Source organism: Spinacia oleracea, chromosome 4 (genome assembly GCF_020520425.1).
Source record: "Spinacia oleracea cultivar Varoflay chromosome 4, BTI_SOV_V1, whole genome shotgun sequence".
In the NCBI taxonomy this organism is placed as follows: domain Eukaryota; kingdom Viridiplantae; phylum Streptophyta; class Magnoliopsida; order Caryophyllales; family Amaranthaceae; genus Spinacia; species Spinacia oleracea.
This window is the reverse complement of record NC_079490.1, coordinates 187994040-188015445: the sequence shown is the minus strand read 5'-3', so window position 1 is coordinate 188015445 and position 21406 is coordinate 187994040. Positions and strand designations below refer to the sequence as shown.

Here is a 21406-nt window from a genome sequence, read left to right as displayed (position 1 = left end):
TGCTGGTCGCCGACGAGATGGTCAGAAAGGGGATGGAAGGGGCGATGCTGGTGGTGGTGGCTGCGTGGAGGAGAGGAAGGCAGGCTGTTGGGCGCAAGGGCGAGGGAGACAGGGAGGTGCGTGGTGGAGGTGGGTTGTTTGCGAAAGCCGAGAAATAAGGAGGTGGTGGTACGGTGGTTACAGGTGACAAAAGTGGTGGTTTGCAGGCGGTATTATGCCGGAAAAGGGGCGAAGAGGGTGGCTCTAATGGCTGTGATTTGCAGTTTGTCCAAAGAGAAAATAAAATGGTAATAAACTTTATTGTTTTAATCCTGAAATTCAATGGTGAATAAGATGTTGATGGCTGTTTAATATTTGAAATTCAATGATAATGTTCAACATCTATTTCTAGAGATGAATGGTGGAAATTGACGTGAAGAAAGTGCTAAGTTGCAAAGATACAAATGACAGATGTAAAGGAGTAGGAAAAGTAAGTAATGACTATTGTAATCTACTGGTTTTAGGGGGTGATTCAGCAAAGCTATTATCAGTAGATGCAATATATGGCAAAAACTAATGCTGCCAGGTGCTCAAGTTTGCACGGCAGAGAGGAGGAGAAGAAGAGATGTTAAACTTGGTTTACAGTGAAGTTATAAGGGGCATGTTGGTAAATATGAATAATTGACAGAGTTTTGAAATAATTATTTATAAAAATATCGATAACACAAATAAATTTAGTTTCCAAATAAAATAAGAACGTTTCGAAATTATTAGAAATCCGAAAATGATTAAGATTTAAAAAGGTAATTAAGCTCGTAGAATTAAATTATAAAATCTGAAAAAAAATAAATTGTGTAACAATATTAAAAATTCAAGCGAAATTAAACTTCGTTAATTAAAAATAAATTTCGAAATCAGGATTTAAAACGATTTTAAGTTAAATAAAAATAATTAAGCATAATTCATCAAGTTTTAAAAATTCGGGGTATTACAATGAATCATGTGAGCAAATTAACGAGTGCTTGAGCCTACATACATGAGAAAATTTCATAAATCTGATTTACTCATGTATGTAAATGTGTTTTCCTGCAAACAACTGTAAATCTAATCTTTAGCTTGCAGCCTACCAGCATCTTAATGTATCCTTTTAGCACTCTTAGTTGTTGGTTTAAGTTGATATGTTTAGAAATCTGTCGAGACTGCTAGCTAAAGATCAATTAACAGGAAGGGTTTTCAGGAAATAACAATTGTGTTAACTATACAGATACTAAGTGTGTTGGGTTTATTTTTTGTATTGTTGATATTTTGTCAAATGATTAAGGCCTGGTTGAATGCTTTTCTTTTAGAATATATGAAGCAATGTTCCAATGTTTTGTTCAAGTTTGAGGAAAATAACTGATTGTTCATCCCTTGGCCTTGAGACAGGGGAGAGAGACTAAGCATTATGATCATTCGGGAGTTGATATAACCAATGTCTACAAACTTTAAAATACCATTTTAAATATGTGCAAATGAGCAAACAATAAATCTGATCTTTAGCTTTCAGCCTACCAGCATCTTAATATTTTCACTTTCCGTTAATCTGTTTCTGCCCACATATCTGATTAGTGTTGGTTTGTGCAGAAACTACTTCAGTTCCGACAATAGGCCTACGGAGCCTACAACAGTACATGTGGTGCCTACAGAACATGATGCATTATTATCCTTGTTAATACAACCATGTTACATCAGAGAGATTCTTCACCACACAAATCTTGGTTTCCACAGGTTTCAAATGTCTTCCACGTGCTCAGAACGCTTCTTCCAGTCAACGACAACCACAATAGTGTCCTGCCACCCTCTTCAAACTAACACCAACAACAGATTGGTTTCTGCATTTTCATGTTCATCATTTTGGGCTAACATAGGTGTTTTATAGATTAGTGTTTGTCTCGGGTAGTTGCTAAGCTGCTGTTGCAGGGTGTTTGTTTTTCCGAGAGGCTGGACGGACTGTTTTAAATCAGTCGAGGAGGAAGGACCTTTGCTCTTGTTTGGCAGCTATTAGCTGTGTTGTTTGTGTATTGTTGTTGCAAGGGTAGTGGTTGTTAATGCTTGTTGTTAGGGTTGGTTTACTGGCCTTTGTGAATCCAGTATGCCAAACACAAGAGACTCTCATTTTCCAGTGAAATGCGGAAAGTTATTCTTGCATAGTTAGGTTGTTATGGGCGCAACACCAGTTAGTTTGCACCACCAGCCTCTTGGTCTTCCATTCCCCCTTAACCAAACTCAAAATGGTTTCGCGTTGTGTTGGTACCAACATGCAAGCAATGCCTATTAGCTCAATTGGTAGAGCTTTGTGCGATTGTACAATGATGTAGGTTCGAATCCTACATAGGCAACTCTTTGTAATTTGTTTATAATATTAGTTCTCCTACTTGATTATTCTTTACTTTTGAATCAATTCTATTTAATTTACAAGTTCTTTATTTACTATTGAATTGAACAAAAGGAAAATCATAAGCAATTTTTTTTTAAAGTTAAGCAATCAGACTTTTAAAAATATTTGCTCATTTGTGTAAAATATCAAAATGAGCAAAAGTTTTGAATATTAACAAATCCGAACTTTGAAATTTTAAAAATGAGCAAAAATATTTGCTCATTTGTGTAAACTATAAAAGATGAGCAAATTTAGACACGATGAGCAAAAATTTTCCACATTAACAAATCCGAACTTTAAAATTTAAAAAATGAGCAAAATATTTGCTCATTTGGGTAAGCTACAAAAGATGAGCAAATGTATTTGGTCATTTAGACACGATGAGCAAAAGTTTTCAATATTAACAAATCCGAACTATGATTGGTACAATAATATGTGATTAACATTGATTCCCTTTGTACGATAGATCTAAAATCTAAGAAAAAACATCGACCTACATTTTTTACTTTTTTTCCAATGCCCATTGAAATCCCAACAAAGGAACTTAGGAAGCACTATTAATACATTATTCTCCCCCTACAAATTTACATTTCATTTTTATAAGTTCTAACAAATCATAAGAAAATAAAAGGAAAAGATAAGAAATGAAATGAAATAGAAAAAGAGAGAAAATAGGGCCATATGGGGAGTGGGAATTAAAATACTACTCTACAAATTAAAAAAATTATATTAAAATAAGGTTTTATTTTTTTCCAACGTTGCTCACTCACTCAGGCTTGAAACTTTCGCCGATAATATCCGGTTGTCCGGCGACGTAATCCAAGAGACCTTCAGCAGCTTTCTCACCAGGACCATCGGCAGACGGCGGCGATACACGGCTGAAGACGATAACCACCGCCAAAAATAGAGCCGTTGAGGCCAAAAGTGGCCAAAAGTAAGCCAAAAGGTCAACAAATCTGGGAGCAACTCTGACGATTGTAAAAATGGACCCAGATAATAATATCCCAGCAATTAGATGAAATTTGAATTTCATCAGCTGTTCCGGGATCTCCATTTTTATTAATTTTATTGGGGGATATTTTCTATATGAATTTTGATTGAAAGATTGAGAGAGGAGAGAGGAGCCCCAAATGGGGTTTCCGGGTTTTTAGAGAGAGAGAGAGAGTGTGAATGAGAGGAGAGAGAGTGAGTTTGCAGAGATTCTCTGAGAGTAGTACTGGGGGCTGTAAATTTTTAGTTTTTCATTATTTGGGGTTTCATTAGACTTGTGCTTTCTTTTAATTCATCCTGTTTTTTTTCTTAGTGGTTTTTATGGCCCAATAGTGACGATTTTTTGTTTGTTTCCACAGTAAATTAGGTTGATAGATCGGTACCAATTGTCTGTTGGTTCAGTGGTGATTGAGACTGAATTTGGTAGGAGAACCCGTGTTCGATCCCCCGCAATAACAACTGGGAGGGGACTGGAACCTATCCACCCAGAACTTTCCCCGAATCCGGATTAGCCCTAAGGGTAAACTGGGTGCTAACACCAAAAAAAAATGTTGATAGATCGGTATGGGCCGGATTTAATAATCCGTATTCGGATTAGATTTATCCGATATTCATTTAAATTTGGTCGAGATAGTATGATCATTACCGTCTCATTTATTTACCCATATACCCTCCTTTATTTATCTTCTCATTTATCTACTCAAAGCCAACACTACCGGCCACCACCACTCGCCGGCGACAAAATGCGTAGTAATGTTTACATGGCCGAGTCTACCGGTGGAACGTCGAATTCGTAAGATTTTTTTTTTTATTTCGGAATTTTTTTTAGAGCTTATGCATTTTTAGTTTGTACTATGGTACATACTTATGAATTTTAAGCTGGCTTATGAGTTTTCAGTTTCGACCATGGTACAGACTTATGCATTTTAAGCTCCTCCCATACGTGCTTAAAATTCATATTCCCGTACCATGGTCGAAGCTAAAAATTCATAAGTCTCTCAATTTTTTTTCCAAGTAGATTAAATCAAATTCAACAACAAATCAAAACCTTAAATAATATAGACTTATGCATATTAAGCTCACACCATGGCGTAGACTTATGAATTTTAAGTTCCTTCCATGGTACGAGCTTAAAGTGCATAAGTCTATATCACGGTCGAAACTAAAAACTCATAAGTCTGTATCATGGTACAAGCTTAAAATTCATAAGCCTGAACCACGGTAAAATCTAAAATTGCATAAGTTTCTGAAATTTTTTCCAGACAAAAAAATAATATTTCTTGTAAATTCAACGTTCCATCGGTAGACTCGGTCATGTAAACATTACTACGCTTTTTGTTGCCTGCGAAGTGGTGGCGGTGGTGGCCGGCGGTGTTGGCTTTGAGTAAATAAATGATGGGGTAAATATATGGGGCAATTTTTAGCGCTCCACTTTTAATTTTGTATACATTCTATTGGGTCGAATTCAAGTGATAATTCATTTTAGTTTGATTTGGACCAATTTGTTGATCCACGTGGCCTTAATTATTCTCTTCAACTTATAGGATCGGACCTTATTTTCAGGTCCTATAAGTACGTATAAATTCAGATAAGTTCAGATAAGTTCCAATAAGTTTAGTTTCAATAAGTTTGAATAAGGTCCTATAAGTTCTAATAAGGTCCAATAAGTACCTATAAGTTTCAATAAGGTCGTATAAGTTACTATAAGTTCTTAAATAAAATACGTAATATTATGATTATTTGCGTTGTTATATTAAATACATCATACTTATGTTATTATATTAAAATTCTTTGAATTGTGATCACTAATTGAAGTTAATAATTATCAATTATTTGTAAATATTAATATGTTATTATTAATTTACGATCTTTTTGGTGAGACATACAACAAATAACATGTACGTAGTAGTAATCACAACGTTTTGCAACACCGCATGTAAATTTTTAGAGGTAAGATATTTTTTCCTTAATAATAATGATACTTATCTATCTTATCAATTGATTGTTTCAATCATCAGAGTATAAATTTTGGATAATTATTTTCAATATTCTAATGGTTAAAAGTTTAGTAATAATCTAATAAACTCTAAACAAGGTCTAATAAGGTTTAATAAGATCTTATAAGGTACTATAATTAAGTTCTTATAGGGTCATATAAAGTCCTATAAGGTCGTATAAGTTACAATAAGATCCTATAAGTTGCAATAAGATCCTATGAGTTTCTATAAGTTAAATAAAGTCCTATAAATTTAGATAATTTCAGATAAATTCTTATAAGTTCAGATAAATTAAAACCTTATAAATTGAAGAAAACACACCCACCCATAGTATAGTACTCCGTATGATTTATTGACATGTATGTTGGACTAATTTTGACTCAGGCCAAACTATAATACTGGGTTACTTAGCTTTACAACGTCATCTCCTTGAGCTTGGGTTAGATAAATCAAATGCGTAAATTGATATTTTGATAAAATTAAAGAACAAAGAATAAATTCTAAAATCATCTAATTATTGTGATTATTGAATACATAAATTTTCATGGTAAAAATGAGCGAGCTAGTACATATGCCACACAGGCACACATTATGTCATGTGCTAATTCATAAACAATATCTATGCATGGAACTAAAGATGGCTGTAGGCCGGGCCGGCCCGAAGCCCGACCCGACGCGGTACGAAAAAAGCACGGCCCGACATGAACACGCAAAAATCACGGCCCGGTACGGGCACGAAGTCGTGGGTCGTGGGCCGGGCCAGGGCCTTAATTTTTTGGAAAAAGCACGACAAGGCACGGCACTACTCGTCCCGATACGACAAAGCACGTTAAATTTAGTCAAATTAGCCTTAGACACGTGGGCCCGGCACGAAAGCACGTAGGCTTGGGCCGGGCCTGTGCCTTATTTTTAACTTTTCGGCTCGGCCCGACATGGCACGAAACAACGTGGGCCCGGCACGATTAGGCCCACGGCCCGTGGGCCCGACACGAAGCCCGACCCGACCCACAACCATCTTTACATGGAACTATAATACTTCGTTTCTTTTATGTTTTTTCATTCATTTTGGAGCTTCCTCCTTCCTTTCAATTTAAAAATAAATAAATTAATTAATTAATTAATAAATAAAATTATGTGTGCAAATGAGCCACAAATGCAATATAAATTACAAATAGAGGCAGGGGATATGAATTTGAACCCATCGTATACATGCCCTCAGTCTTAACTACTAGTCCAATAACTCGTTGGATCGAGTCCAAGTCATGACACACATGTTAGGCCCATCCATGCGCAGATATACGTTTAAGAAGGGTATTTATGTCATTTTTTCTTTGAGATTGACAAATTGTCATTGAAAAACCTTTTCCGTACATATATTATTGATATCATCATCATTTTCGTCCCTTTCGTCTTTTCGTCTTTTTAATTAGAACACTAAGTGTTTTGAAAAGAACAAATACAACTAATAAAAGAACATATATTTGTTGTTCTTTTCGTCCCTTTCATTCTGTTCTTTTGTTTGATAAGGAAAAAGAAAATGTTGTTTTTTTTCCTGTGTTTTAATCTTTTTTCTTGTTTTTGTTGTCGTTTTTATTTTATTTTATTTTTATTTTAAAATTTTGGGTTTTTGTTATTTTATTTTTCTTTTGTTTTGTTCTTTGTGTTTTGTAAACAAGATGTTGTTATTTTTTTTAATTATTTTGTATTCCTTTTAACTTTTTTACTGTTTTTAAATTTTTATAATATTATCGATAATATTTTTTTTTGTTTTTCTGTTGCATTTTTCACATGATCTTTTTGAAAAATAGTTGTTCTTTTTATAGTTTATGAAAAGAGAGAATATGTTATTTTCATTTTTGTACATTTTCTTTAGTTTTTTTAACATTAGTGTTATTTTCAGGTTTTGGTTAATGTTCTTTTCATTTACTCTATTATGTTCTTTCTGTTTAGTTTCTTATGTTCTTTTTCGTTTTTTTGTGTTTTGCGTTTTCTTTTAATATATTTGCGTTTTGGTGCAGGTGCACGTAGATCTACGTGCAGGCCCCTACACCATCCGAGCGTTGGTTTATGGAGTACCTAAGAACATGTTTAGCTTATGGCTCGTTTCTTTCTCAGAATAATGGGTTAGGGATAAGGATAAGGATTTCCGGGCAATAATAATCTTAATTCTTTCGTTGAATTTAAGGTGCCTATATACGGAGTATCAACGGAGGCATGGAGCAAGTTAACTATAGCTTACTGTTTAGCTAACTATATTCACCGTAAAAAATTAACATGATTTCAATCTAGTGACTACATAGTCAATAATATGAACTAAAATTCAACCAAAAATCAATTACTCGCACCGTTTCGACTGAACACGTTTGCCAATGCACATCTTTGACCACCAATATCTTTAACTACATATTATAAAAATTTATAAAAATATTAATATTTGAAAATATATATTAAGATGACGCCAACAATATATTATATACTAATATTTGTTTTCATATACTAGAAATAAAATAGGATCAAAGTGAATTATGTGAATAATGCAAAAAGTCAAAACGGTGCGAGTATTAAGGGACAGAAGGAGTAATTCAACAAAGAATATCATTTTTTTTTTAACCATTTGATTAGTACGATTAGATAAATGAATAGTTTTAAGAGGGAAAATAGCAGAAAAAAGCAAGAAACTTTTCCATACACACACATGTATTTTGTCTACATCACTGGCTCACTGTTGTGTCGGACCGTCGGCTGTTTGTTCCAAATTCTTTACCAATGTTTTTGTAAATGGGATCTATTAAGACGTGGTAATGTGATCTATCAATAATAGTGGATTATTCTTACAGGTCCACAATAATATTAGTGTAGATCCAAAATCAATAGTTTTCTCTAACACCCTTTTTACACTCATAGTGACCTTTATTGTTCATATATATAGTAATTATAATAAATCACAGATTGTTGAAAAGGTAAAACAAATTTGAAATTCAAAATTAACATTTCAAAACAAATTTCAAATTTTAAACTGAAAATTTCAAGGCAAGGGAATCTTTTAAAAATGACGTGACATTGTTTAATTGGTGGTGTACAAGATACTCTTGCACACCTGTAATCCTATCACTATCCCTCTGTTTTAGTTATATTGAAGTAAATTTAATACGACAGGATAAATACATTATTTTTTACTCCCTCCGTTTCTTTTTGTTCTTTACGTTTTTCTTTTTGGGTGTCTCGAAATGTTCTTTACATTTCCTTTTATATCATCACATAAATGCTTTAAAATTCTATCAAAATTTGTGTCAAATGATTATTTTAACCAATTAAATTCATTGGGTCATATAATCTTTCACACTTTTCTATTGGAATACTAAAATTTTCTCATTTTCCCAATATCATAATTTTAATAAGAGTGAAAACATTATAAATAAATGTAATTTTTATTATTTCAATAAAAAAAATAGAGAATCTCAATGCACATCAATTAGTCGTTATTAAACGTGTGAAAGGTCAAACATAGAAAACAAAAAGAAACGGAAGAAGTTTTTATATGAATAACTAGTTTAGGGCCCGTGCAACGCACGGCTACTACTAAAACAATTTATTATTTTAATAGTAACTAAAAGACTTGTGATATTAGGAAAACATGAAAGTGAAAGGATATATGAAAAAGTATAAATTCAAAGTTGTGTAAAAAAAATTCAAATGAACTAAATTTGCATATTATTATACAAAGTTAAAAATAATAGTCGTTTACTTGTATGTAGAACGATCTAACAACGTTAACCAAACCAGAATGACTCAAGACTAATTTTCGAAAAAGACCCGAGCATAACCGAGTTAGTCAAATACAACATTTTTGAATTGAGTAAAATCTTGATAAATAAACTTATATGTTAGTCTACTTACCATGTATTATTATTTTAATTAACATTCTTACTTATCAGTTACCATGTACTCCGTATTATATTATTAATAGTAGACTAACATTAGAAGTTCATTTATCAATATTTTTTATATTTCTTATCAGATTAAAAAGTTATAATAATGCATAAATAAAATTATATCATAAAGGAAAAAATAATATTGATTTAGCTTTCCTCCAATAATATATTATGCAGTACACATCTATGGTAATTAAAATATATTTTTATCTTAGTTTCCTAAAAAAACGTAATGTCATTTACTTATTTTAAAGTAAAAAAACATTCTGGCGGGAAAAAATCGAACCAGGAAATGACATGTGTCATTCCTGATGTCTTTTTTAGTATATAGTAATAGATAGATAGATAGTAATAGATATTACTATTATTTTCAAAATTCCTTTTTTTGGTTTTGTGGATATTTTACATGATTTTTGTACGGAGTAAATCATATCACACGATTCACACCTTTTACCTACCCCTTCTGTTTATGAAACTTGCAACAATTTCTTTTGTACTATTTACATTAACGTTGACCAAATTTCTATAAGAATCAAATATTATTGTGTATGTTACTGGATTAGTGTTAATGTATAATTTACAAATATCAATATTTTAAAGTTTTTATCAATATGTAATCACATATAATTATGTTCAAATCGGTATATTGACAATTATATCAGTCAAACTGTTACAAATATTCAAGAATTAAATAATACGGAGGACTTTCTTAACTCTCGAGCTTAACTCACAAGGCCACAATAGAATCTTGTAGAAACGGATCCTACTACATGTACACCTAGTGTACAAGACATCTTGTACACCATGCTTTTCTATTGGTTGAAATAACATACTTCCTCCGTCTTTTAATACTCGCAACGTTTGGACTTTTGCCACTATTCATATAATCTACTTTGACTATTCGTAGTGTTTTTATATAAGATAAAACATAGTCATGTGGGATCTTGTTAGATTCGTCTCAATGTGTATTTTCAGAATATCAACTTTTTATAATTTTTGCATAATTGATCAAAGTTGTGCATCGACATGCGTGAAACTAACAAACGTTGCGAGTATTAAAAGACGGAGGAAGTATTTATTATCTTTCATTCTCATTTTTTGGTGGGTTTGATGATGTATCAACAAATTAATGGTGGTGTACATGAGAATCCTGTACATTAGATGTACATGTAGCCTTTTTCTGTAGAAACAGAACAAGTACTTAATTATTTTGTTGTTGTTGTTCTACTACGAGTAGTTTCCACCGCCTTCGGCGAGTGGACTACTCTCCAGTAGTCCGCGGGAGTTTGCATGGGTACCTCGATGGGCAGCATCCCTCCCAGTTAAGATTTTTTCCATTTCCAAGGCTCGAGCCCGAAACCTCAATTAAGAAGCAAGAGATCCTTAACCACTCATGTCAACCTTAGTTGGCAGAACAAGTACTTAATTAACGGAATATTTACAATTTAAAACAATACAATGAGTTAATGCGCAAGCAAATGAGCAAATGTCTCATGTAGGACAACCAAGTTTTGGTTTGTATATCAAATCACACCGCACACTTTTTGTACATGAGTCACATGACCCCACCATAGCAATGAAAAACCGGTAACAGCGGTGTTAACGTAGGAAGCAAATCGAATGCATGATTGTTTGTGACGGTTTAGCTTGTTTACTCGTACCATTCCGAGATTGATTATATATCTATAATATCCTATCTACTTATACTAACTAGTCTTATATGCACGCGATGTATACGAATATAAAAAACAGGTTTATGTTATTATATTTAAATCTGAAATAACATGTAAAAAGTATAAAATAAATGTGATGTGGCGAATGTAAGAAACAATTAGTTAGATAGAACCGAACGCATATAAACAGATTGAAATGTATTTTAGGGGCTAAATTGATTAAAATACTTTTTTGGGCTTTCCTATTGGGTAGGTTGTCATTATATTTTCTATTCTTTAAGTAGGGAGGGTATTTTAGTAATCCAAGGGGGACATCAAAATTGGATTTACTAAAATAACTCCAGCTCTTCACTTATATAATAAAAATATATTAAAAGGCATTGTAAATAAAGTTTATGTGCTACGTAAAACTCTCATGTTTACGCCACGTCATCCAATCACCAAGGTTATGTGACGTTATTGACAACCAAAAATCAATACAATAAGGTTTGAACACAAGAGCTCAAAAGTTTGAAAAATAACTCTAATTACCATCTTAACCAACCACTACTTGTTATTTATCCTTACACATTAATTTATAAATACTTGTTAACATGAAACTTAAAATAACTAAATCTTTATATTACCTTTTATTTCTTATGGACTAAACTGGAATAAAAATAAGAGTTAAAGCATTACCATGAATCAAACATGATATCGTAAGTCTAATAAACATCAACTATAGAAATGCCATACATATATCTAATTTGGTGTTTATTAATTTCAAGCACTTAGTTCCTTTAGAAAATAAGGCAAACGAATTGTAAGATGATCTAATTGAAAATTACTTGGCATGATAAATGACGTAGTATACATGTGTATTTGATTGACTTAATAAATATTTTCACTTTTATGGACTACATGTATTGGGTCAAATATTAAGCTGAAAAAGAATAATGAATTTTAATTATTTAAAGTAGCAAACGAAGCATCGCCCCGACAATACAATATTTAATAATTAAAATAGAGTTTAGTACACTTTTGTGAAATATGAGTTACCACAAAATATGAACATGACATATTTGCAAACTCTTTTTTAATTTAAAGAGGGACAAAAATTAAAGTTTACTCTCTATTTTTTAAGCTAGTAGTAGAGTACAACGTAGGGTTTAGGGAAGGTATATTTCCATTAACTTCTATCTTTTGCATATTTTTGAGATTCAATCTTCCCTTTTTTTAAATAAAACATTCCATGAATCCAAGTTTAAGAATAATTATCTTTCTTTCTCTGCAATAATACACATAAGATTAGATTCTCTAAGTTGCTTCAAGTTTAATTTGTGGCCTACTATTATTAGTTTTTTTTGTTTTTTGAGGGATCCTACCATTATTAGTTCGTAATTATATTATTGGATCTTTTTGGTTGGTGAAAGCTATGAATAGTGTTTGGTGGATCGCACTGCCTTGACTAAAGTCGTCTTATTTAGAGTCTTTATAGTCAATGCCCCTATTATTAACCAGTTGAGGTTGACATGAGTGGTTAAGGGCCTCTTGCTCCTTAACCAAGGTCTCGGGTTCGATTCTTGGGAATGGAAAAAATCTCAACTGGGAGGGATGCTGCCCATCGAGGTACCCATGCAAACTCCCACGTGAGATTACCTCACCGAAGGCGGTGGGAACTCCTCGTAGTAGAACCAAAAAAAATGGCCCTATAATTATACTCCGTATCCTCCAAGTTAGATTCAATAACTTTTTTTGTTGTAATGAACAACCACACACCGACTAGACTACTTTCCTAGCACAAGAGGCAAGGAAATGAACCCTAGTCAGGGGCGGACCCAGAAAATTATAAATGGGGGTCCAAAAAAATTATGATTTGTTTTCTAATTTCTCATATTTGCTCTGTATAGAGGGTTAAAGTTTAGAGGTAAGTACTCGAAATATTAAAAACGCCATAATAAAATATGTGGAGGATTTATAAACTTTAATTTTGGATTTTCATAGCAATAAAACTGAACACCAAGTCCAAATTGCAAACAATAACTTGGTGCGATTTCAATTTAAAATGAAAAAAACGAGTTTTTTATACTTTGAATGAGATTTACTTTATTATAATAAGGAAATTTTGGTATTTACTGCCTTAAAAATACACCACTTTTGCATTTACTACCTTATGAAATTTTTATTTTAAATTACTACCTTAAACTTCCATTTTTTATTTATTTACTACCACTTTGCAGTTTTTTCATTTTAAAATTAAGATATCTCTTTCGTTTCTTAATCGTTTAATGTGATTCAAAGATCATTATTCTCCTTTCTCTATAGGGATTTCATTGAGAACGACATTTCAAAACAATTCGTTTGATAATTCATATATATTTTAAACTTTTACAAATATATTTAATTCGTTTTATCTTTTACAAAATTTTAAAAGCAAGATCCCTATGGAATCCTTACATATAAATGAGAAGAATGGGCTTTAAATCACTTAAAATGATTAAGAAATGAAAGAGATATCTCAATTTTAAAATGAGAAAATTGTAAAGTGGTAGTAAATAAAAATAAATTGGAACTTTAAGGTAGTAATTTAAAATAAAATTTTCATAAGGTAGTAAATACAAAAGTTATTAAAGCTATTAAACATTTAATTCATGCAATCATGCAATCATTAAAGCTATTAAACATTTAATTCATGCATAATAAAACATGGTCCATAAATGAATGAAACGAATCCAAGACCCCAAAAGTCTCTAAGTATTAAGTATGATGTATGATGTTCAAAGTATAACTATTTAAGTTCATTTTTTTTATAAGTTCTCTCTTTATTTTCAAAAACACATTTTCATATTGACTTTAGTAAATAATACATATATAAATTGTGTATATTCATTTTAAGCATGTACATTTATAAGCTGTTGAATGTTCGATCAAGTGTAAGCACATTTTTTATATATATATATATATATATATATATATAATTCACATTGATTATTCTTGTATATTATCATTTAAACATTTTGCATGCTCATCATTTTCAAATCAGTAAATGTTCATTTTTAAATTAGTTGTGATCATCATATCAAATTACTTACTTTTTTCATTTTCAGCCTACAACAATGAGGAAATTGAAACCATGAAGGTAAAATATTGTGTTCAAATCACACTTCATAGACACATTCAGAAGTATGAGAACTCAAGACTACATCAAAAGCAAGATTCAAGATTGAAGATATAGAAAAATAAGAGGATGATTTTTACCAGCATCTTGTAATTCAACTACAATTTTACATAGACAATGGCTAAAATGTTCATTTTTTGGTAAAATATGTTGTTTGACATGATTTCATTGCACCTTATATGTAAATATAATGATCTATGTAATAACATAGTAATACATTAACTATGTTCATTTGAAAATTAGTAAATACTCATTTCACAATCAGTAATATTCATTTCTAAATTGGTTGAACAAATGAGGATTTCCAAATAATTAGATAAATGTTCATCTTTGAAAGAGTAAATAAATGTTCATTTCTAAAATAGTCAATGTTCATTTCCAAAATAGTAAATGTTCATTTCCAAATAAATAAATAAATGTTCATTGTTATACCAGTATATTAATGTTTATTTTAAACAACATAAAACGACGTCGTTTTAGATGGAGTACAGCTTTGGCGGTACCCGGGTACATCCAAAAATTTACGGAAAAATAATACTCAACCGTTGGGCCCAAACTTCTAATCCGAAGTCCAAACCCAAATTTGGTGTTTGGGTGGCGGTGGCCGATGGGATTCTCAAAATTCCCAACTCTTTAGAACCACAAACCGGACCCACAATGGTTAGAAAGAGAAGACACTGTCCGACCCATCAAGCCACCCATGGCGCCTGTAAACTGCACCAATGGCGCTATGGTTGGTTGTGTTGCCGCACTTTCTCTCTCCTTAGCCACCCTTTCTTACTTCTTTTACATCCAACAACGAACTTTCAAGCATCCCAAATCAAAACCTCAAAAACCCATTTGCAGTAAAACTTATGGAAGTGGAATTGTTGGTGCAATTGGTAATACCCCTTTGATCAGAATTAATAGCCTTTCTGATGCCACTGGTTGCGAAGTAATCTCTCTTTTAATCTTTACTTAGCTTAATTTGATTTTTAATGGAGTTATTGTGATGTGGGGCTTCTTTTTTAGTTGGGGTTTTGATTTGCTGAATGTTAATAATGCTAATTTTGGGGGGAAGTTTAAATTTTGGATTTCAGGGAGAATTATTATATATATATTTTTAATAGAATTTCAGAGATGATTATTTATTAGGTATTTAGATTAGTTAAACAAATATTAGCTGGTTTTTTTTTTTGTTTGATATAATATTTTGTATACTTTAAGCCCTATTTAAAACTTTGTTTGGGCAGATTCTTGGGAAAGCTGAGTTTTTGAATCCAGGAGGAAGTGTCAAGGACAGAATTGCTGTTAAAATCATTGAAGAGGTATTCTAATTAGCTGAGTTTTCATGTTGTTATGCAGCTTATGTTTAGTTGATTATGATTTGCATTAGTTAGGGTCCTGCATTTAGGTAATTGAAAAGTTCAAATCTTGGCAAAACCCATGAGTATCATCCCATAAATTATGCAGCCACTGCACTATTGTTACGTGTATCGCCGGAGTAAGGTTGTGCCATGAGTATCGCATAAATTGTATGTGTACTGCCCTTTTGTTAGGGTAAGGTTGCGTATACTTCGGACACATACCTGCACGATGTATGACTGTATGTAGACTAGGAATAATATTCGGGGTTATTTTGTTTGATTCCATTTTGTTGAAATGAACATAACCACACGTCCACACTGATTTGGGGGATGATAAGTTCTGAACTTCTTTTAGATGGAGGAGATATGGGTATAGTTTGGCTATGCACAAGTAACTATAGATTAAATTTTGTAATGGAATTTGCAGCATATTATGTTGTGAGTTAACAACGGATGTGAAATATGTCTGGTTGGGGTAATGAGAAAATTAGTTCAGGAATGAGGATTTAGAAGGTATCTCTAGCTTCCTTATTCGAAGCTTGGTTCAGGATAGGAAGTGTTTAAGGCTGCCTGAGTAAAATGCATATTAAAGGTAGCAGTTCAGGACCTGGTATTCACCTCCCGTTCAAGACATCCATGTGTTTTTACCTTATGATTAATGACTTCGAAAAGCAAGTGATGGTCTTAGCTGTATTTTGTTATGTGCTAGGTAACATGTTCCGTTTCACGGCCAATTTCATAGTTCATTTAATATTGTTGCACATTTTCAGTATTGGTACATTGAGACTTGAGAGAGTTTACTAGGATTCTTCAAGCAATGTAGTGTAGGCAACAACCTGGGTACTGTCCTACTCCTTGCGTACCACAAATTTTCTGGTGCATCATGTAAATTATTTAAAAAAAGCGAGAGTAGTTAAAGTCGACAAACCTTCTCAGGACTGAGACAGAGTCAACAAAGATATACTAATCTAGGAAAATCATGGCAGTGTACTAATATAAACACTACATTTCACATAAGTTACCCTCGGTTAGGAGTTTCTTGTTAGTGGCTTAGTGCATGTCGATAGCATATGTTTCTTTGGTTTCTGTGTCTTCTAATACGTGGAAAATGCTCAGGCATTAGCATCTGGCCAACTAGCTCCTGGTGGAGTGGTTATTGAAGGTAGTGCCGGAAGCACTGCTATTAGTCTTGCGACAGTTGCTCCTGCATACGGATGCAAATGTCATGTTGTGATTCCAGATGATGTTGCTATTGAGAAGGTACGTTTTTCCCTTCTTTAACCGATGCATGATTGCATAAAACTAACTTCTGTTCACAGTTTCATTTTGATTTCAGTCTTACTCATTCATGTATCTTGTCCCCAACCCCCTAAAAAAACAGTCTCAGATTCTGGAAGCCCTTGGAGCTACAGTTGAGCGGGTCAGACCAGTGTCGATTACTCACAGAGACCACTTTGTAAATGTAGCTAGAAGACGGGCATCAGAAGCTAATGAACAAGCATTAAAACATAGGGAAACTAGTCAAACACCTAACAAAGACCGAGAGCAAACTACTGGTGAAATTCCTGAAGAGCAGGAGAAAAATCTTAAATTTTCAAGGGACTGTACTGGAGGTTTCTTTGCTGACCAGTTTGAAAATTTAGCCAATTTTCGAGCCCATTACGAAGGTACAGGACCTGAAATCTGGGAGCAAACCGAAGGAAAGCTGCATGCATTTGTAGCTGCTGCTGGAACTGGGGGTACAGTAGCTGGTGCTTCTCAGTTTCTTAAGGTGAGACCTGCTTTTTTATTATTTTCACTAGTTGTTTATTTTATTTGCTGAAAGTACTAAATGATTCCTCCCTACTACAGGAGAAAAGTGCAAATATCAAGTGCTTTCTCATTGACCCTCCTGGTTCTGGCTTGTTCAATAGAGTAACAAAAGGAGTCATGTACTCAAAGGAGGAAGCCGAAGGAAAGAGGTTAAGGAACCCCTTTGACACTATTACTGAAGGCATTGGAATAAATAGGTTAACTCAGAATTTTATGATGGCGAGGCTAGATGGTGCTTTCCGAGGCACAGACAAGGAAGCTGTTGAGATGTCTAGGTTAGCTCATGCTTTCACACCTTTTGTAGTGTTTAGTTCTCGATCAGTTGAAAAAGAACCTGTCCTTTCGACAGCAGTTGCATACTTGCATGAAAACACAATGAAGCATATCAACGTTCCCAAATGTTTTCTTTAATACGAGTTGACTCAAAGAGCATGTTTGGTATAGATCTAAATCATAAGGGAAACAACTCCTTAAAATTTTAGGATTACTGACCTAGCTTCAGGTTTTCTCTCTTATAGACCTCTAACCCCCGATATTAACTATGCCAGGTTATAAGTGTCTTACAAGAAATCTGATGTTGTTTCAGTGTTTCCCTACACTTTTTGGTGTTGGTTATCTGCCTCCCTTATTTTTGTTTCCCGGTTTCTTTTCGGTCAGGTACCTGTTGAAGAAGGATGGGATTTTCTTAGGCAGCTCTTCAGCCATGAACTGTGTTGGAGCTGTTAGAGTGGCACAAGCGCTGGGTCCTGGCCATACTATTGTTACGATTCTGTGCGACAATGGGATGAGGCATCTGAGCAGGTTCTACAAAGCAGAGTACCTCTCTCAACTGGGTTTGACTCCATCTGCAACTGCTTTGGAATTTCTTGGCCTTCCATAAGAAGGGAGAGATAGCCAGATAGGTAAACAACAGTTATTTTCACCAGAGAAAATTGTAAGTGACATACTCACCCTATTCACTGAAATTTTTAGACTAAATTTTGTTCGGCACACAAGGGCTTTCACTCTTCAATATATGTATTGTTTGGTTATTGATGTTGCCACACATCGAAAGACAAATTGCTGTTCATCAACTACTGTGGCCCTGTTTGGTTAGGAGTTGTTAGCGGTTAGCCGTTTGTATTAGCTGGTTTGACTAACGGGTTGAATTAACTGCTTGTGTAAAAGTGTTTGGTAAATTAGTTATTAGTTGTTAGCTGTTTAATGTAAAATGATGACATTGACATACTTTGTTTCTTATTAATATTAGACAAATATTTTATTGTGTTAATTATTTTCACTCTATTTTTTGAATAAACACTGAATAATAAAACAAATTTATTTCTTATATAAAAAAAATATTCTTAATTTTAAATTTAAATAATATATTATTTGCAAATAAAGAATATTACTAATGATATTACAAGCATGATTGCAATAGCTTTCAAGTGCTTCAAAAGACAGAGTACTAATATAAATTTATTACAACAAAAAAATAGTCTAGTAAATAGGGTGAAATGAAGGAAGCGTGAGTAATGTACGTTTCTAGGAGATAGAGAAATAATGTAGATTACGAAAGTTGGTAGTAGTTGTAATTATAGGCAATAGTAGGACAAAATAGTCATTTTCATTCACTTTCTCAAACCTCTAATTGCAAAAAGCTCTTACATTGAGCTTTATCAAAATTAGCCATTTAACCCCAAAACTCTCTTCCAAGCCTTTCTTAACCAAACACTTTCAATTAGCTTTTTCAAAGATCAAACCTCTAATTTAGTCCAAAAAGCTCTTTTTGTATCAAACCTCTCATAACCAAACAACCCGTATGAACATTGTAATGGGTTTAATCTTGTAAGTACTATGAAATCATTATCAGAAAAAAGTGACATGACATTTTAAGGTTAGAGTTAAATCATTTTTGTGTTTTTAACTAATATGGTACTAGTACGATATAGCCATAAACGGCATTGAAATCATTGTTAGAAAAAAGTGACATGACATTTTAAGGTTAGTGTTAAGTCATTTTTGTGGTTTTTAACTAATATGGTACTAGTAATACACTATAAACGGCATAGAAATCATTCCATAACAAATAAACCATCAAAACAAGTAGAGAGTACGTAATCTACATAAATATAAATACAACAACAACAACAACAACAAAGCCTTAGTCCCAAACGAAGACCAAACGATTTAGGTTACATAGACCAAACGAAGCTAACCCGTAGTGGATTAGCCTACCTGAGAATGAAACTCTCCTCGAAATCACTTGACCGAATCTATGATATCATGAACCTAGCTTTTAATTTGCAGTAAGAAAGCGTTTCAAATCCTGGTCAAAAACTTCAAGGTAATTAGCCATAAAACCGTTGGTTAGCAACTTGTCTCTGAAGTTAGCATGGTTGTTCTTGAGTAAAGCTGCAAACTCGGAATGAGGATCCATGACAGACTTGACTGCTTGGCACAAGTTCTTCCTGGAAACCCACCCATCATCTTCTTCTCTGTCCACCATCACACCCACCTTGAGCTTTTCTGCCAACATTTGAGCCATCATTAACTGGTCAGGAAGCTGTGGTAATAAGACTAGCTGGTTATCACTCAACAACCCCTCCCACATTGACCCGTACCCACAATGACAAATAAAGCAACCCACTGATGGGTGAGCTAGTATTTGTAGCTGTTGCACCCATCCACCATGAACCACCCCGCGTTCCTTGACTCTCTCTGAGAACCCTTCTGGCAACGCCTCCTCTATGGTGGCGCACTCTGTGGGTGGCTTAACGGACATCAAGAAGGGAAGACCAGTATCCTCAAGGGCAAGGGCCATCTCCTGTAGTTGAGCCTTGTCAGGGACGTACTGGCTTCCGAAGCAACATAAAACCACGGACTTAGGCCCAAACTTGGCTAGCCACTCAGCCCAGGAATTGTCCAAAGGGGGGAGGAATTCAACCTCGGGTAGGACCGGACCTGTTAAGAAGACTGGCTTGTTATATTGTGCAGCCAGGATATCAGAGGATTCCCCTTCAATCTCCCGGCATGTGCGTAAGGCGATAGCATCACAGGAACTTAGAGCCTTCTTCACTCTCTGGTAATAGGTGATCCCTTCTCCATAATTGGCTCTTGCGTCGCCTAACACCTTAGGCGTCAGCACCCACTTGGGTAAAGTGAAGAGCTTGGCACTCGCACTCGCACTCGCACTCGCACTCGGGGTTTGCTTAATGCGGGTGATACTTAAAGCACATGCAATCTGGTAAAACACAGACTTCATCCCCAGCTTTGTGGCTATCTCAGGCACCCAGTAAGCGTTATCGTAGAACAACAGATCCGGCTTCGGATCGTCAATGGCTGATATGATGGACTCCACCTCAGGCCGGGCCCTGTCCATGGCAACAGCAAGGTGGTGCTGAAGTTCAATGGGGACGTCTGAACATGTCTCAGTCCCCGGAGGTAAGGGTTCAATGTGTGGGACAGTGAATGCATGTAAGCTGATTAAGGAAGGATGACGGATCTTTGGTTCTAAATCAAGTTTGACTTTGTTTGGAACTACCAAGGTGATTTTATGGCCTTTTTCAGCAAGTTTGTTTGAAAGCTCAAAATAGGGAAGAATGTGTCCATAAGCAAACCATGGGATCATTACTATGTGTAACTGCTCTGAAGCTGCTACTGTTTTACCCATGGTTTCTTAATTCTGACTCACTCTACATTTTTAATACTCCTTGCTCTCTATTTTATAGGGACATCAAAATTCTTACATGTATTATAATATATTCTTATTTTAATGCTAATTAGTGGTTTTTCTAACATTTTTTCCTCACATGTAGGCTGTGTTTGGTTAGGTGTAAAACGTTTTCGGGAAAAACAATTTTCTCCATTTCAATCATTTACGTTGTTTGGTTTGGCACGGGGTGAAAAACAATTTCAATAACTCCCTGAAGGTGGAAAAACCTTTTCCATTTGGAAGGATGGGAAATCACTTTTCTACTTTTTTTTTCCTTACCTCCCTCTTCCCTTTTTCCCAACAATCTTCTATCATCTTCTTCCTTTTTCTTTTTTCTTTTTTCTTTTTATTTTCTTGTAAGGAACAAATCAAAGGAAATAGTTTGTCTTTGAAAAATGTTTTCCATTGAA

General features: G+C 34.0%; 3 protein-coding genes across 4 annotated transcripts; 1 reads left to right on the top strand and 2 right to left on the bottom strand.

The window, feature by feature from the left end:
• Positions 1–2776: 2776 nt before the first annotated feature.
• On the bottom strand, positions 2777–3638 carry LOC130472437 (uncharacterized). The gene has a single exon (XM_056843398.1). The coding sequence runs from the start codon at positions 3447–3449 to the stop codon at positions 3162–3164; it is 288 nt and encodes a 95-aa protein (XP_056699376.1). The 5' UTR covers positions 3450–3638; the 3' UTR covers positions 2777–3161.
• Positions 3639–14732: 11094 nt separating this feature from the next.
• On the top strand, positions 14733–18572 carry LOC110782735 (cysteine synthase 2). Of its 2 annotated transcripts, none has more exons than XM_021986964.2 (6): positions 14733–15078; positions 15377–15451; positions 16607–16750; positions 16872–17261; positions 17342–17577; positions 17960–18572. In XM_021986964.2, exons 1-6 carry the CDS (start codon positions 14845–14847, stop codon positions 18180–18182), a joined length of 1302 nt encoding a protein of 433 aa, XP_021842656.1. In that variant the 5' UTR covers positions 14733–14844; the 3' UTR covers positions 18183–18572. The 2 variants fall into 2 exon arrangements, with proteins under 2 accessions (XP_021842656.1, XP_056699375.1); XM_056843397.1 differs by having other exon boundaries at positions 14850–15025.
• Positions 18573–19334: 762 nt separating this feature from the next.
• On the bottom strand, positions 19335–21005 carry LOC110782734 (anthocyanidin 3-O-glucoside 2'''-O-xylosyltransferase-like). The gene has a single exon (XM_021986963.2). It carries the CDS (start codon positions 20952–20954, stop codon positions 19581–19583), a length of 1374 nt encoding a protein of 457 aa, XP_021842655.2. The 5' UTR covers positions 20955–21005; the 3' UTR covers positions 19335–19580.
• Between the last annotated feature and the right edge of the window lie 401 nt (positions 21006–21406).